General features: G+C 41.0%; 3 protein-coding genes and 1 long non-coding RNA gene across 6 annotated transcripts in view; 2 read left to right on the top strand and 2 right to left on the bottom strand.

The window, feature by feature from the left end:
• Window positions 1-16,682, top strand: part of LOC130917081 (trichohyalin-like) — a 146,365-nt gene that overhangs the window by 4,794 nt on the left and 124,889 nt on the right. The window lies entirely within an intron of this gene.
• LOC130917209 (uncharacterized protein K02A2.6-like) lies at window positions 183-10,295 on the bottom strand. Of its 2 annotated transcripts, XM_057838369.1 has the most exons (3): window positions 9,494-10,295; window positions 2,554-2,990; window positions 183-2,340 (listed from the first exon to the last, which is right to left on the bottom strand). In XM_057838369.1, the coding sequence occupies exons 1-3, from the start codon at window positions 9,504-9,506 to the stop codon at window positions 520-522; spliced, it is 2,271 nt and encodes a 756-aa protein (XP_057694352.1). In that variant the 5' UTR covers window positions 9,507-10,295; the 3' UTR covers window positions 183-519. The 2 variants fall into 2 exon arrangements, with proteins under 2 accessions (XP_057694352.1, XP_057694350.1); XM_057838367.1 differs by lacking the exon at window positions 9,494-10,295 and having other exon boundaries at window positions 2,554-3,590.
• Window positions 3,686-5,736, bottom strand: LOC130917212 (uncharacterized protein K02A2.6-like). Its single transcript, XM_057838372.1, has one exon. The coding sequence runs from the start codon at window positions 5,274-5,276 to the stop codon at window positions 4,173-4,175; it is 1,104 nt and encodes a 367-aa protein (XP_057694355.1). The 5' UTR covers window positions 5,277-5,736; the 3' UTR covers window positions 3,686-4,172.
• LOC130917216 (uncharacterized) lies at window positions 8,180-16,486 on the top strand. 2 transcript variants are annotated; one of them, XR_009063434.1, is made up of 3 exons: window positions 8,180-9,142; window positions 12,703-12,827; window positions 13,065-16,486. It is a non-coding gene; the product is annotated as an uncharacterized LOC130917216 (long non-coding RNA). The 2 variants fall into 2 exon arrangements; XR_009063433.1 differs by lacking the exon at window positions 8,180-9,142 and adding an exon at window positions 12,317-12,512.

The following is a 16,682-nucleotide window of genomic DNA, read 5'->3' on the forward strand; positions in this document are numbered from 1 at the left end:
CATAAAATATAGAATATAAATGAATACTACATCACATTTGTAAAACATAAATACATAATAAAATAAATAACAGCCCATATAAATAAAATAAATTGAAATGAGCTAAAACACCTGTAATTAATGAATACGAATAATACACAAATCCTGCTATACAGTTAAATTTATTAATTTCTGTGTGGTGCTTTAACTTGAGAAAAACCATCAATAAAGCTTAGAAAAATGTGCATTAGAAAAAAATCATTGAGGCATTTCATTTGTGTTATGTACTTCCTGATCTAAGTACATGTAAGGCCGAGACTTGAATGGAACAACACTTCTTTATTCAGTGTGCTTCTCATCATATAAGTCACAGAGACATAACAGAGATTCCTTTTTATACTGTAATACCACACCCACAGGAAGTGCACACTATGGCAACAGCAGTGTGACATAAATATGTCACATCTCCTCCCCCCTTACATAACATGTCCCAGAAATAAACACAAAAATACCTCCTGTTTTCCCCTCATTACTTATTACTTATAAATCCAATCTATCAGGCGGTCGCCTGTCACGTGCAGGATAACGACATTCAACAGTCACTTCCGATTTCCCACTTGTGGAAACAGGTTCCGATACCGTTTCAGGTTCCGTTTGTGCATTGGTTGAATTAGACACAATTACAGCAGGACTGTTTGGGTTTGACACATCCGGTAAGCTAGACATTTCTGGTATTTTTGGCACATCCGGTAAGCTAGACATTTCTGGTATAATTACACTGCTAGCATCATCACAATCAATAGACAGTTCTGGAGTAGTGTCTGATGTTCCCAACAATTGATCCACATGGCGACAGCAAACACAATCAGCTGTCTGAACGGTGTAGGAAACAGGTCCGGTTTGAGCAATGATGGTGGCAGGGGCCCACTTTTCCTTACTCTGGTAACTCCGGGCCATAACAGAGTCACCAGGTGCAAAATCTCGGTTCTTGGAATGCAGGTCTCTGTACTTGACTTGCTTCCGTTGATCCATTTGAACAATCTCACTCAGGGTTGGTGGTTTCAGAAGATCCATGCCAGTTCGTATCTCTCGAGAAAACAAGAGGCTCGCTGGCGATACTTTGGTAGTTGCATGCACAGATGTTCGGTATTTGAGGAGAAATTCGTGTAGTCTCTGATGGAGTGTACTTTGCCCTTGTGATGCTTTGAGAGCATGTTTGAGGGTCTGCACAAACCTCTCTGCCAGACCGTTGGTTGCCGGGTGATAGGGAGCCGACTTAATGTGTTGAACCCCATTGGCTTGCAGGAATTCAACCATTTCTTTTGACCCAAATTGGGGGCCATTGTCTGAGACGAGTTGTGCAGGGGCTCCGAAACGACTAAACATCTCCCCTAACTTCTCAATTGCCTTTTCCGATGTGGTTGATTTCATGATAGCTACCTCTGGCCACTTACTATGGGCATCGATAGCAACCAGAAACATTCGATTTTCAAAAGGCCCCGCAAAGTCAATATGAATGCGGTGCCAAGGGTCCTGAGGAAAATCCCAAGGATGAAGTGGGGCTGCAGGTGGATTGTTGCAAATCTTCTGGCAAGACGAACAACTTTTTACCGTCTCTTCGATCTGTTTATCTAATCCTGACCACCAAAAATAACTTCTCGCCATTTCTTTCATTTTAACAATACCACTGTGACCTGCATGCAGTTGCACAAGCATTTTAGCACGCAATGACTGTGGCACAATCACTCTCCTCCCCCACAGCAAACAACCTGATTGAACAGAAAGTTCCCGCCTCCTGTCCAAAAAAGGTTTGAGAGCGGTGTTCTCACACTTGGTTTGTCCTTTAATTACCATGTCCATGACGACTGACAGGTCGGGGTCGTTCCGAGTTGCACGTTTTACTTGCGACGCTGAAATTGGTGCATGTTTAACATTTCGGAAATAGAATATGTCCACCGAGGTAGGTTCATGTTTTGTGACAGGAAGCGGCAACCCCGAAAGTCCATCAGCATTGCAATGCAAATCAGATTTACGATACTTGATGTCGTATGAGTGAGCTGATAACAACAAAGCCCACCTCTGAAGACGTGCAGCAGCCAGCGAAGGGATTCCTGCATGAGGTCCCAAAATCGTTGTCAGTGGTCTGTGATCCGTTAACAGAGTAAACTTCCTTCCATACAAATATTGGTGGAACTTCCTCACACCAAAAATAATGCTCAATGCTTCTCGTTCCAATTGAGCATAGTTTGACTCTGCTTTGTTAAGTGTTCTCGATGCGAAAGCAATTGGTCTTTCATCTCCGTTCGGGAACACATGGGAGAGGACAGCACCCACCCCATAGGGTGAAGCATCACATGCCAGCTGTATTGGATATGAAGGGTTGAAATGAGTGAGAACATCTGATGAAATCAGGGCGTTTTTCGCATTTCGAAAAGCTTTGTTACACTCATTCGTCCATTTCCATTTTAAATCTTTGCACAACAGCTCATGCAATGGTTTAAGAAGTGATGCCAAATTGGGAATAAACCGTCCATAATAATTCAATAGACCTAAAAAAGATCTAAGCTAACTCACATTTTCTGGGGCGGGTGCATCCACAATTGCCTTTGTCTTTGATGGAGCCTTGTGTAGTCCTTCGTGGTCTATCACATGCCCGAGATACTCCACCGATGGTCTCAAAAATTCACATTTTTCCTTGCGCACTCGAAGACCATACTGCCTTAGCCTTTTAAAGACAGCATCCAGGTTGCGAAGATGCTCCTCGTCGTTGGATCCGGTGCAGAGAATGTCATCCAAGTAACATTGTACTCCTGGCAATCCACTCAAAATTTGATCCATAGCCCGTTGAAACAGAGCAGGAGCAGATGTGATGCCAAAAGGTAATCTGCAATATCTGAAAAGTCCCTTGTGCGTGTTAATTGTCAGCCACTCCCGTGATTCTTCATCCACATTCATCTGCAGATAAGCTTGGTTGAGGTCAATTTTGCTGAATTTTTGACCACCGCTCAGACCTGCAAACAAATCATCGATCAATGGAAGTGGGTACTGCTCCACACAAAGCACCGGATTCAAAGTCACTTTAAAATCGCCACATGTGCGAATTCCGCCATTCTTTTTCGGAACCGGCACAATGGCGTACCGCACGCAGGCTATTTTTAGACCGTGACGTCGCATCGTAAAGCGGAAGTAAACCCGAAGTGGGACATTATAGACCCGCCCTCGCATAGACCCAACGTAAAAAGTGCTACTTTTCGCCAGTAATCTTTCAAAAACGAACATGCCGATCACGCATTGCTTTTTTGGAACTTGTAGAAACGACTCTAGACATTACGACCATGAAGGATGTTTTCTTCATACGTTCCCGGAAACCAAAAACTCGGGAGGAAAAAATGTGAAAACCGAATCAACTTGCGCGGACTTTAACACCAGCTCGGCGAATCCATTCAAGTTTCATATGCAGTAAACATTATGTTGGGTTGGCATGGTCTTTCAGAGGACAAAGAGGTAAGCCATTTTTATATTTTTACTTTATTTTTTTAGCGTAACGTTGTGCCGTACTGCTTCTGTCTGACAATGAATGACCTGAAAAAAATAACAATGGTATCTGACTGCCACTGTTACCGTTTCTGTTATATATATATATATATATATATATATATATATATATATATATATATATATAAAACAACTTTTTAGTATGGGGGAAGTGTAACTAAATTATAGGATTAAGATGTGTTATCAATGAAAAAATTAAAAGTGTTCGTTGGCTGTCACTGAGTAGCATTTGCGATCGCTACACAAAGCTAACTAAATTACCCCCAAGAACGGCAAGAGACGTAGGACAACCAGAGGATATATAAGAAAGACAGGGCTGATGGTAAAGGATAGCTTGTTGAAACCGGAGAATGTCATTGTCAGTCGCGACGGTAAAAAAAAAGCTAAAGCTATGCTTAGGTCGGCTCGTTTTTTTCGTCTTTTTCAGCCTTTGACACTAAAGCCATCTCTTTAACTGAACATTTTTATGTTCTTCCACATCTATGCCAGTCAATTTGGCACCAGGCACATCATTTTCGGAGAGAATTGGTAGGTTTAGCGCTGTAAACATCTCGTTCGTACACGATTTCCATTCATTTCCTATTAGGGACAAACGATGGCTTGTCCTTGCTTGGCAACTGTAGCTAATGCCATGAATATTAATGAGCGGAAGTGACGTGTTGCTTGAGGTACGCCATTGGTGCCACCCATTCGCTGGTGGTGACTGGTTCCAAAACCCCACTTTTGACCAACGCATCCAGGTCAGCCTCGACTTTGTCACGAATAGCATACGGCACTGTCCTAGCCTTCATAAACACAGGTTTGCTTCCTGGTTTGTGCAATTTCACTGTAATGTCCTTCATGCTGCCCAATTCCTCACAGAAAACCTCTTCATTCTTGTCCAGTATGACTTGTAGTTGTGAAGAACCGTCTGACAGCTGCCGAACTTCTAGCCAATTTACACGAAGTGCATTAATCCACAGTCGTCCCATTATGGAAGCAAAATTCCCTTTTGTGACATACACTGGAAGTTTAGCAGTTTGATCCTTGCATTGCACAGTAATGTCAGTCATTCCTTTCATGTGCACTTTGTGTCCAGTGTACGCTTTGAACACAGTGTCTGACGGTCTTAATGGAAGGTGTCTCAAACACTGTTTATAGACTTGGTAAGACACAAGCGATGCCTGTGATCCAGTATCCATTTGCATTTTGACTGGGTGACCCTCTAACTTTGGTGTGACCCAGTAACACCCTGACTTCCCGTCCACGCTCATTACATGCACGGTGTGCACGTCACTTTCATCTTCGGAAGTAGAGGCACTCTCTACCGCTTTGACATATTTCTTTGTTTTCTTCTTGTCATTCATTTCCTTATCTTTGTCTGTGCTTGTTTTTTTCCGACAGGCACGCTCAACATGACCCTTCTTCCCACAATGATGACAGTTCATTTCTTTGCACCAGCAGGTGGAGGAAAGGTGCCCTGTTTTACCACACCTAAAACAGGGACCAGCAACATTGCTTTGGGTACTTGCCACTTGGTGTATTCTGCTCGTAATGTTCAGTTGTTGAGCCTCCTTTGAAGCCATTTCCATAGCCACGCTTACATCAAAGGCTTTCTTTAATGTCAGTCCACTTTCTGAGAGTAACTTCTTTTGTGTTGCTTCGTTTCTCAGTCCACATACCAATCTGTCTCTTAATGTGTCTTCTAAAACATCACCAAACTCACAATGTTCAGCCAGCTTCCGCAGCGCCGCTACGAACATAGTGACAGATTCCCCCTCTTCCTGATTTCTCCTGTGAAATCGGAATCTCTCTGCTATCACAAGGGCTTGGGTGAAAAATGTCCATTAAGAGTTTCCACGATTTCCCTGTACGTTTTACTACCAGCTTTATCGGGTTGAAGCAAGTTTCTCAGTAAATTGAAAGTCTTTGGCCCAATAACGCTCAAAAACGTGGGCACCACTTTCTCTTCCGCTATTTCGTTAGCTTCCACGAAATAGCCGAACCGCTCTGTGAACGAGCTCCACTGTTCCACAAGCTCATCAAAAAGACCAACAGAGCCGATAACTCCCGCCATAGCGCCTGGTTATATAGCACCTTCAAGCTCCTTTTGAAAACTCCGCTCGTCTCTCATCATATATGTCACAGAGACATAACAGAGATTCCTTTTTATACTGTAATACCACACCCACAGGAAGTGCACACTATGGCAACAGCAGTGTGACATAAATATGTCACAATTTGTAAAATACATGTTAAAATATTTGTCACTGGGATTGCTTTTCTCTTTAGCGCATGACTTCTTTTTTGTTCTTTCTTTCAAAAAGAAAGCTGGCCAATATGCGGGGTCTGAAAGGCAAATGGTTGTTGTTTTATTATCTTTAAATACCCGCTATTCTTGCGCGATCTTGCAATCCTCACGTGAACCGATCGAGCCGCTCCACTGACGCGCTTCTCGTGAAATGCGTCGTATGGGAATTGACGCCGAACGTGACTGGTGCGTTATCACGGCGGAATCGTTGACGCGACGTTCACGTTTCTGGTGTGTTACCGGGGTTACCGTAACCGACAACTCGCAAAGCGTTATTTTTCTTTTGCCGTGAACTGCTCTGATTGGTCAATCGGTATATTATTGGCCTGGATGGAATTGGTTATTTTGCTGTGACGTGACTCATGCACTGTGTTCTTGCCTCGTGACACCCCTTTTAGTTCTACTACCACAGTTCACGGCTAAATAACGCTTGGAGGCGAATTACCGGTTAAGGCATCGTTACATCACGCCGACTGCGAAAATGGGTGTCCGTACGACAGCTCGTTGGCCAACGGCGGACCACTGCCCAGTTTTTGTTGGCCTGCTGCTGCAAATTATGAAGATATTATTGAATATGAATGAATTCAACCTACATTCTATTGCACTTCTCAGCTTTAACGCTACATAGAGCTAATCACTTTAACAGGGCCTATCCATTAGCCTAGATGTCAAAACCTGACATGTTGACCTATTTTGCTTTACAGGAAAAAAGTTATATGTTAAAAAAAAAGGGGGAAAAAAATCCGATGTGATAAATTGAGCTATCTTAGTTGTAGCATGTAGAGGTCTGTAATTTGTATCATAAGTTCTCTTCAACTGTGAGGGACGGAATCTAATACAAAAAAACAGAAAATCAGGTATGATTTTTAAATAATAAATTTGCATTTAATTGCATTAAATAAGTATTTGATACATCACAAAAATTGAACTTAATATTTGGTACAGAAACCTTTGTTTGCTATTACAGATACCAAACGTTTCCTGTAGTCCTTGACAAGGTTTGCACACACTGCAGCAGGGATTTTGGCCCACTCCTCCATGCAGATCTTCTCCAGAGCCTTCAGGTTTCTGGGCTGCTGCCGGGCAACACGGACTTTCAGCTCCCTCCATAGACTTTCTATCGGGTTCAGATCTGGTGACAGCCTAGGCCACTTCAGGACCTTAAGATGCTTCTTACGGAGCCACTCTTTAGTTGCCTTGGCTGTGTGCTTTGGGTCGTTGTCATGCTGGAAGACCCAGCCACGACCCATCTTCAGGGCTCTCACTGAAGGAAGGAGGTTGTCAGCCAAGATCTGGCGATACATAGCCCCATCCATCCTCCCCTCAATACGGTGCAGTCGTCTGTACCCTTGGCAGAGAAGCAGCCCCAAAAAATCCTCCATGTTTCACGGTTGGGATGGTGTTCTTGGGGTTGTACTCATCCTTCTTTTTCCTCCAAACACGACGAGCCAAAAAGTTCAATTTTGGTCTCATCCGACCACATGACCTTCTCCCATTGCTCCTCTGGATCATCCAGATGGTCAGTGGCAAACTTGAGACGTGTCTGGACATGCACTGGCTTCAGCAGCGGGACCTTGCGTGCGCTGAAGGATTTTAATCCATGACGGCGTAATGTGTTTCCGATGGTTTTCTTCGAGACTGTGGTTCCAGCTCTCTTCAGGTCATTGACCAGGTCCTGCCGTGTAGTTCTGGGCTGATCCCTCACCTTCCTCATGATCAATGATCCCCCACAAGGTGAGATCTTGCATGGAGTCCCAGAACGAGGCAGATTGACCGTCAACTTGAACTTCTTCCATTTTCTAATAATCGCTCCAACAGTTGTTACCTTCTCACCAAGCTGCTTGCTTATTTTGCTGCAGCCCATCCCAGCCTTGTGCAGGTCTATTATTTCATCCCTGATGCCTTACACAGCTCTTTGGTCTTGGCCATTGTGGAGAGGTTGGAGTTTGTTTGTTTGAGCATGTGAACAGGTATCTTTTATACAGGTAACAAGTTCAAACAGGTGCAGTTACTTCCGGTAATAAGTGGAGAACAGGAGGGGTTCTTAAATAAGAACTAAGAGCCGAAATATTTACTAGTTGGTAATGTATCAAATATTTATTTCATGCAGTTAAATACAAATTTATTATTTAAAATTATACAATGTGATGATGTGTGTTTCTGGATTTTTGTATTAGATTATGTCCCTCACAGTTGAAGAGAATTTATGATACAAATTACAGACCTCTACATGGCTTGCAAGTGGGAAAACCAGCAAAATCGGCAGTGTATCAAATACTTGTTCTCCCCACTGTATATAGTACATATAAACATTCTTATAGACAAGTTTCCTGAGTGAAACATGGGCGGCACCCATAGGCGGAATTTGACTTTTGAGGCGGGGGGGCACAACATGTTGATGACCCCAAAACACAGTGTCAGCAATAAAATTAACTTACAAAAATATTTATAATCATAAGTTGGCAATGAGCGTTTTTTGTTTACCATCATTGTTGAGGGGAATTCTAAATCAGGCTGCTTAAAACAGCTATACTTTTCTCCAAGATCGTATGGTACGCCCTCCGGTGTCGTGCCAATGTAGTTACCCTCGGCAAAAATTGTACCCCCTGGGCGGAGCCACTGCGCCAGACCCGGCGGCATGGGCGGGCATTAGGGGGCCGTGCCCGCCCTGAGGGACGGCTGTGCCCGCCCTAGCTCGATTAAACTGTACTGTGTAATTTTTTTAATTTATTTTTTTTAATCTTCCACAAAAACACACACACACGGGGAGAATGAACCCTATATTCCAGTGTTTTTCAATCGATTGTGCCGCCGCCGCGAGAAATTAACCAATGTCGCTTTTTTTTTAACATCGTCGGGCAAAGTTGCAGTAGGAAGGAAGGAAGGAATGTGGAAAAAGTTCTCGGTTGTGTGCAGATGAGTCGTGTTGCGTTCAAGAACTGCTCGGATTTCTAGCCGTCAGCCACCTTGCTCTCCGTAACAATGTGGACCCCAGCACTTCTGCTGTTCATTATTTGACTCGTCAAGTGTCGATATATACAAAAGTGTCCTTTCCATTTTATCCATATGTGACGACCGTTAATCCTCCCTTTTTGTTTTATTCCAACACATTATCGAGGACAGCTAGGTGGGAGATACCTAGAAATCCGAGCAGTTCTTAAATGCGACACGAGCGGCTATCTAGCGCCATGGCGCCATACAAGCTTAAACTCATCTCCAAATGAACCCCCGTCGCTTCAGAACAAGTCGATGGATTATTTTGTACGCCTTCGTGAAAACACAGAGAAATGGGCAACTTTTTTGAGGAAAACTACAAAGGTAAATAAGAACGCCCTGAAAGCCAGTTACTTTGTTGCTAAATCCCAAAAGTCCCAAACTGTGGCAGAGACGTTAATACTACCTGTCTGCAAAGCCATTGTCAGCGAGACGACCAGCCCTGATGTGCTTAAATGCATTGCTCAAGTCCCCTGTCTGATAGTTTTTCAAGCCTAATTGCTAAACGTTTCACACTGAGTAAATATAAATACTGAGAAATTATTTTATAATTAAATATACTATGCAGAAAGTAATTTTGGAACATTTTGGTGTGGTGTGCCGCGAGATTTTTTCCAACGTAAAAACGTCCCGTGACTCAGAAAAGGTTGAAAAACACTGCTCTAGTCTTCCTACCTTGATCTGTCATCACAATCACAGCAGCGAATGTAGGCAATTTCTAGCCAATCACAAATAAGGGGGGCGGGCTGAGTAGCCGGTGCTGTGCCGAAAAATAGCCGCCCCGCGTGAAATGTCCCCCTCCGACGGGAACGCTTATTTATAACGCTTTATTGAGCGTTTATTTGATTTATTTGTTTATTTATTTTATTGTTGAGCGCCCACACGTCACTCGTACAGCTTTTTCTTACCAATCGATGGACATGGAAACGATTTTCTTATACCGTGAATATATGTATTATTTTACTCTGCTTGAACTAAATGTCATAACTGTGTGATTGTCATTGAGATATGGTCGTGAAAACCTGTAGACTAATACATTTCTGTTCAAAGATGGTTATGTGGCCCAGTCCACGATTTGTTAGTAAAATAAAGTACTAGTATTTTGTCTAATTTATTTATTTAAAAGTGATTTTACAGTCGTAAATCCATTACTGTAACGAGTCCATGAAAACATTTGATGTTTTCACCTCAATAAAGCGTTATAAATAAGCGTTCCCGTCAGGGGGGACATTTCACGCGGGGCGGCTATTTTTCGGCACAACACCTGCTATTGTGTACTGCGATTGGATAGGGATTGCTCCGGTTACAGAAATGGCGATTGAGCGGCTCCTCCGTTGCTAATTCAAATTGGAATGGGCATCCGTGTATTTTTTTCAAGAAACTAAAGACGAACTCAAGCCATGACAAAGACGCGGCTGAAAGTCAACATGAAGGGATAGCGCTGCCACCTCCTGCAGTTTCACTGACTGACACTATCATCAGAAAATATAACGGGTAAAAACGCCACTGTTACGGCTAAATTTACATTGAAGAAGTGTGCCCCCCCCAAAAAAATGTAATGCCCCCCCTGTAATTTCTTTCTGCAGCCGGGTCTGCACTGCGCTGCAATGATTTGCTTGATTTCCATGGTTTAGTGATGTAGTTATTTGCGAGGTTTTAAAACATGGCCCACCCATTATAAAAAAAAAAAAAAATTTCTTCCGTCGTATAACGTAACATACGTAATGAATATAAGAAAATGTTTTACTGTTTTTCTCGTACGATGACCTACAACTGTTTTTACTCTAATTTAAGTTTTGTATGGAGTTTCTCTAGTTTAATAAAGATCGATGTCCAAAATATATATCCGTGGTTCTTTTCTGGTTTCAATTAATTGTTTAAGTCGACATAACTCACAACTAATGTGTGTGTATGTGCGCGCTCCCGCGGCCATGGCATACAATTTTTGGCGGGGTAACTACATTGGCAAGGTGGCTGTGTTGTACAATTAGCATCTTTAGTGCGGCAAATTGAAACTCCACTCACCATTTTGGCGGTGCTCTCTAATTGTCCATGAGGTTCATGGTCCACATTTTCAATCCTTGGTTCTCTCTCAGCAGTTGTTGTCGCTTTTGAAAGCTTAGGTTTGAAAAAATTACGTATATCCATCTTGCCTCTTCGGTCCTCGGGTGGTTTTGGCTAAGCAAAGCAAATGACCGGCTAAGGTGCTAGTCACATGATCAGTTCAAAAAATAATTTTGTGATGACGTGCACCCAGTGCAGTTGAAGAACCGATGCATAGTTTATTTTGGTGGCGTCTTGCAACTTAACTCAAATGCTCTTTATCCAAATAAAAGTAACAAATCAAAAGACTCAAAAACGTATTCACAATGGAACAAACAAAATGAGTACATTCCTTTCGAACACAATGCACTAAGCCACAGTCAAAAACTGTTTTGCCTTCCTAACTACCAACCCCTGTGTCATGATTAGCTATCATTTTGAGTGTACTGGGGCTGACTCCAAGTCATTGGAAAGAAACGTTTGACAGCCCCTAGTGGCAAGGATTAAAATTACAATAATAACACAAATCAGGAATTTGGCTCATACAAATTTTGAGCCATTATAAAAATATCTTTTTTTTGTTCATTTCATTCATTTTTGTTGTTTGTTTTATTGCTTTACAATTTTTATAGACAATATTTTACAGGAAAACGCTTAATTTAAAAATCATATACAGGAAAGTCAATTACATGCAATGACACGTTTCGGACAGCAGGGGGGGCCTGACCCCCCCCCCCCCCCCCCCCGGTCCCCTCTTAAACTCCGCATATGTATACATTCTTAAATATAAATGGAACTTTGTGTGGGTGTGTGTGTTTGTTCCATATTGATTCCAAAACGGCTGTGTGGATTTTGACAAAATTTTACATAATACTTTATGTTTCTGGTAGTCTTCATAGATGAGTTTGATCTCTGTAGGCTCTCATTTAGTGCTGAAAATTAATTTGAAATTCCCAAAATTAGCATAGAAAATCCCTTATTGTGGAGGTGACAGCACCATGTTTTTGAATGCAATTGCAATTGCAATGTCACAGTTGGCTTTTAAACTATATGGTTTCATGTACAAATTTAAATGTGCTGTGATGATACATTGTGGCTTTGAGTACCCCACAACTATGGAGGACCAAAGCTGCCAAAATTAATGATAAAACTAATTAAAAATAAAGCAATAAAAGGCTAAATATAAATGACTATAAATACAAAATAAGAAATAGGATACACGAATTAAAAATAAATACAAAAATAAATAGCTACTTAAATAAAAGTACAAATAAAAATGAATACATATACAAAAATAAGAAATTACATTAAAAATGTAAGAATAAATACAAAAATAAATGTGGAAATAAATACAAAAATAAATATATTGATTGAAATAAATGTCAATCAATAAATAAAAGCGCTTTATCTTATATTTACTTATTTCATTGTCAGCGCCAACGTTCAAGTGGAAATGTTATTCAAATGAGGAGACGTTCCAATGCCTCCATGGGTGCCATGGGTTGAACTATTCGCTTATTAGTTGATTGACATTCTGAAATCTATTAGCCATGCCTGCCACCAAAGACGTGGAGATTTACAGTTAGCGAAATAGCCGACCTACTTGGTGTGAAGTGAATATCCACCGTCGAATGTCAGAGGATGGTATAAGGTGAGTTAGTATGTCAGTGGTATATTTTCAAATGAAAACTGGGTTATTTGTATGTCATGCTGCACTCTATATATATCTGACTACTACAGGTATCAAAGCTATTTGTAACTGCTCCAGTGTAGCAGAAGTTACAACTAAGTTTTCATGAAAGCAAACGATATTCCTGCTCACCATGTAACGTTGTTTTTAGAGTTTCTGACCTGAATAATTCCACTGACATCGCAACATTGGATGCTGGGTGATTACAGAGATCCCAGGATCTCATCAAAATTCTGGGTTCAAAATGATGCGAGGACATACGTACAAAGGTTCAAAGTAAGTGAATGTCATTAACTAATTTGACTTGGACTATAGTTTTCATTCATTCAAATGAAGTGTCAAGTGGAAATATTTGTGTTAAAAAAAATAACAAACAAGCCGAATCATGATTTTGCCATGAGGGTTAAACCATTTTGTTAATTCAAGTCCTGTTTAAACACTAGAAATTACTTCTTCAGCTTTTATGCAATGCAACTTTTTAAATGCAACTTGTTTTCCTTTTTTTTCATGGAGGACTTTGGAGGACTTTGTGTGCAAGAATCCAGGTCTGGGAATTGTCCACACACTACAACTACAAACTGTTCGGCGTAGAAGATTTCTGTGCCACCCTCCCAACAGTCAAGGCATATCTATGGTAACCATAAACTCATAAATTAAGGCTCTACGTTGGGGAACTAGGAAGGAAGTACTAAAATAAATTAAGACCATATTTTTTCCACCCATTTTGGAAGATAAACCCATATATTATATAGACCATTTTAAATGAAGTTTAAATATTTCATGCTTTTATTTTTTAGTACGCGCTAGGAATCTAATTCATTTTGATTGGGCGTGCTTTCGCTGCCAGCCTCTCAAAGTCAAAATGGATTGGGTGTCAAGCGCTGTCAATGGTAGCCAATGAGTTAAATGTTGATGTTAATGGCTTGCAAAAATAAGAAACCCTCAAGTTTAATGTCTCAGAATTAAAAAAAAAAAACAAAAAAAAAACATTTTTTGGGCCTTGCAACACATCATCTGTTATTGCAGAAATGTTGGTATAGTTTTAGTTGCTGCTTCTGGGAGATGATTGGATGAAATTTTACCCATCGAAATCAAATCATGACCCTTTTCTTGTTGCCGCTTTGAAAATTGTTTAACAAGTGCAACTTCAAGAAGGATAATGTTAAGTGCACATTTCTCACACATAACATTAAACATAACCAATAAAAGCATGAAATATCCCCCGACCCAAAAAATTACACTTTGTTCTGGTATTTGAGTAAAAATGAGCTTAGATTTTTTTTTTTTTGCCCAGCAGAAAAAATGCACGTCTGAATGGTTTAAGTCTAATGTCAAAAATTCAGAACTTCAACCTTAGGGTTATGTGTAAAATGACCTAAAAGTAACAATTGAGTGTCACCCTTTCCATTTTGCAGTCTTGTCCATTGTCCTCAACCATTTTTCCCCTTTCTTAATAAAATTCTATAAATAAACACTTTCACAGTCTAGGCACATACAGGTTAGGCTAATCAATAAATTTGCCATATAGGATGTGTGCATGTTTAGTTATATTTCAGGACTAGTTGGTTAAACTTTTAATTACATATTTGGAGTTTTATGAGATGGTCCACATGGTCATCACCCCCATATAGACCCTACTCACATGACGTCACAACTACGCCCCCGCGCCATATTGTCCGTCAACTCATCGTGTTGACGCATTACCGCTACGTAAATTCCTCCTATTATGGCGTGTTTTTCTGCTCGTTAACATTAATAATCAAAATGGTGAAGGCGTGTGTAGCGGTTGGTTGCAATAACAGAGAAGATAGACGGAGAGACTTGAAGTTGTACCGTATTCCGAGAGACCCGGAGAGGAGAGCGAGATGGACTGCTGCAATTCGACGAGAAAACTGGGCTCCAAACGATTACCACAGATTATGTAGTAGTCATTTTATATCTGGTAAGATGCATTTAATATATATTTAGAGGGTTTTGGGCTGACAACCACAATTAAGATCATTGCGAGGCTAATCGCCGACAACATACAGCTTCAAATTCAAGATGCTTATTTCTTCCACCATCATTACATTTTGAATAATATTTAGCTGGTACCAAGTGAAAGAAGCTGGCCTCGTCTACGGATCATCAGTTAAACAGGTGTGTCCAAACCTTTTGCAAAGGGGGCCAGATTTGGTGTGGTAAAAATGCGGGGGGCTACCTTGGCTGATTTACATAGAACAATATATTTAAACAAATTTTGGCAAGCCCTTCTGTGTGTCACATTTGCTTTATTATTTTTTTAAATTCATAATTTCAACAGTCTCGTCTTTGTGGCGTTCTCTTTCGACACTCGGGCTCCTGCGAAATACTGCTGCTGTGAAATTAAACTAGATTCAAGTTGCTATAATTTCTCGCTTCGTATCTTCCCTGTAATGTTGTCGTACATGTCAGCGTGTCTTGTTCGGTAATATCATTATTGCGTCACATCAAACTCTTTGAAAACAGCGACTGTCTCTTTGCAAATGAGGCAGACACAGTTGTTGCGTGTTTTATTGAAGAAATAGTTCAATATCCACCTATCCTTGAAGCGTCGGCCATCGCAGTCAACCTTTTTTTTTTATTGATTGTCGCCATTTTAGAAAATTGGAAGTAAAGGGTCACACGGGGTAATGTTGCTTAGAGTGCTGCTCTTAAAGTTTCTCAAACTTTCGAGAGAATAGGCTGATTTTGTGTGGACAAGATAGTTGTAGATATCAGGGTAGCAGATGTCAGGCAGAGAGGGCGAAGACAGCGGGTCGAAAAATATCGATTTAGGCATCAAATATGGATCTGGCGAATGGATAGACTGAAGCTTTTCCACATAACGCCTTTTATGCAACGCATCCAATGAGTTTACAGCGTCTGAAAGCACCGGGGCTTCCATGAATTGCACTATAAATTGCACGACAAATTGAAACCATTGAGAATACGGATAAACAAAGACGGACAATATGGCGGCCGGATACAGCGACACGTCATTCTGTGACGTTGGTGAGTAGGGTCTATAGGTGTCAGTCCCTGAAGTGCAGCTGCGACACCAAGCCTCGACTCCTGAAGAAATTCAGCAGATGTCAGAATTTTCTAATTTATTGAATGTCTTCAGCGAAACTATCCATCCTGCATCAAATATTTGGACTTGTTTGAAATGACAGCATAGCATGTTAGTTATGGTTAATGTGACAGTACATCAGCAATGTGGAGAAATAATAAAGGCAATGATTGTTTTTCTGCAAAGTAACATTTTATTGATGACCAGTGTAATACAACACAAAAAATAAACAGGTAATTGATGTACAAAAAAGGACTTCCAGCACAACTAACTTGTTCATCAATGCAAAAAAAAATAAAAACTGTCCGCTGGACACCAAAATGAGCCACTTAAGGTTAGTAACTTTTTCCCCTAATACTGGCCAACTGCTCACCATCAGCATTCCCTAAAATGTAAATTAATTGTCTTCGGGGAGCTTTAGGGTAAAACGCACGCGAGTAAGGACGAGAGATGTCTGTTATTGTTGAGGAACGACACCCCAACCTTCTTCGGAAGTATCTAGAAGAAAACAGATGACAACACAAAGGCAAAATGGTATTAAAAAAATAGCTACAAAAGCATTAAACGAGACACCAGCCGGTGCAAACAGTCTACCTGAGCCCTTAAGAGCGTAAACCAAAGGAACTTGAATGTGTAAATTTCGCTTCACTAATTTGTGCTAATGCTAAACTATTCCTTGTGAGTTTAATGTTGTTAGCAAATTTATCCGTGTCCCGCCTTGCCTCCCCTTCCTGAGACCCAATGCCGTATTAGCTTATGGAAAATGATGTAGATATACTGTAGATTCAACATACCTCAACTGGACTTAAGTAAAAAGTTAAAGAAAATACACCAAATTACCAATTTAATACGTACCTTGTCCTCATTCAACCGATTGCCAGCTTCCCGTTCCCGTAGCCGCTTGGACGCCGACCTACTCGTCGACTCCCATTATTTTACGAAGCAAGCAACAGGTAACCAGGCAGAACGGCAGGCAAAGTCAATCGAGAGGATCGCTGCACTAGCGTGTCGATCGACCAATGGGTGAATGGTTCAACACATGTAGGACCGCCCCCTCATTT

Source organism: Corythoichthys intestinalis, chromosome 6 (genome assembly GCF_030265065.1).
Source record: "Corythoichthys intestinalis isolate RoL2023-P3 chromosome 6, ASM3026506v1, whole genome shotgun sequence".
NCBI lineage: Eukaryota > Metazoa > Chordata > Actinopteri > Syngnathiformes > Syngnathidae > Corythoichthys > Corythoichthys intestinalis.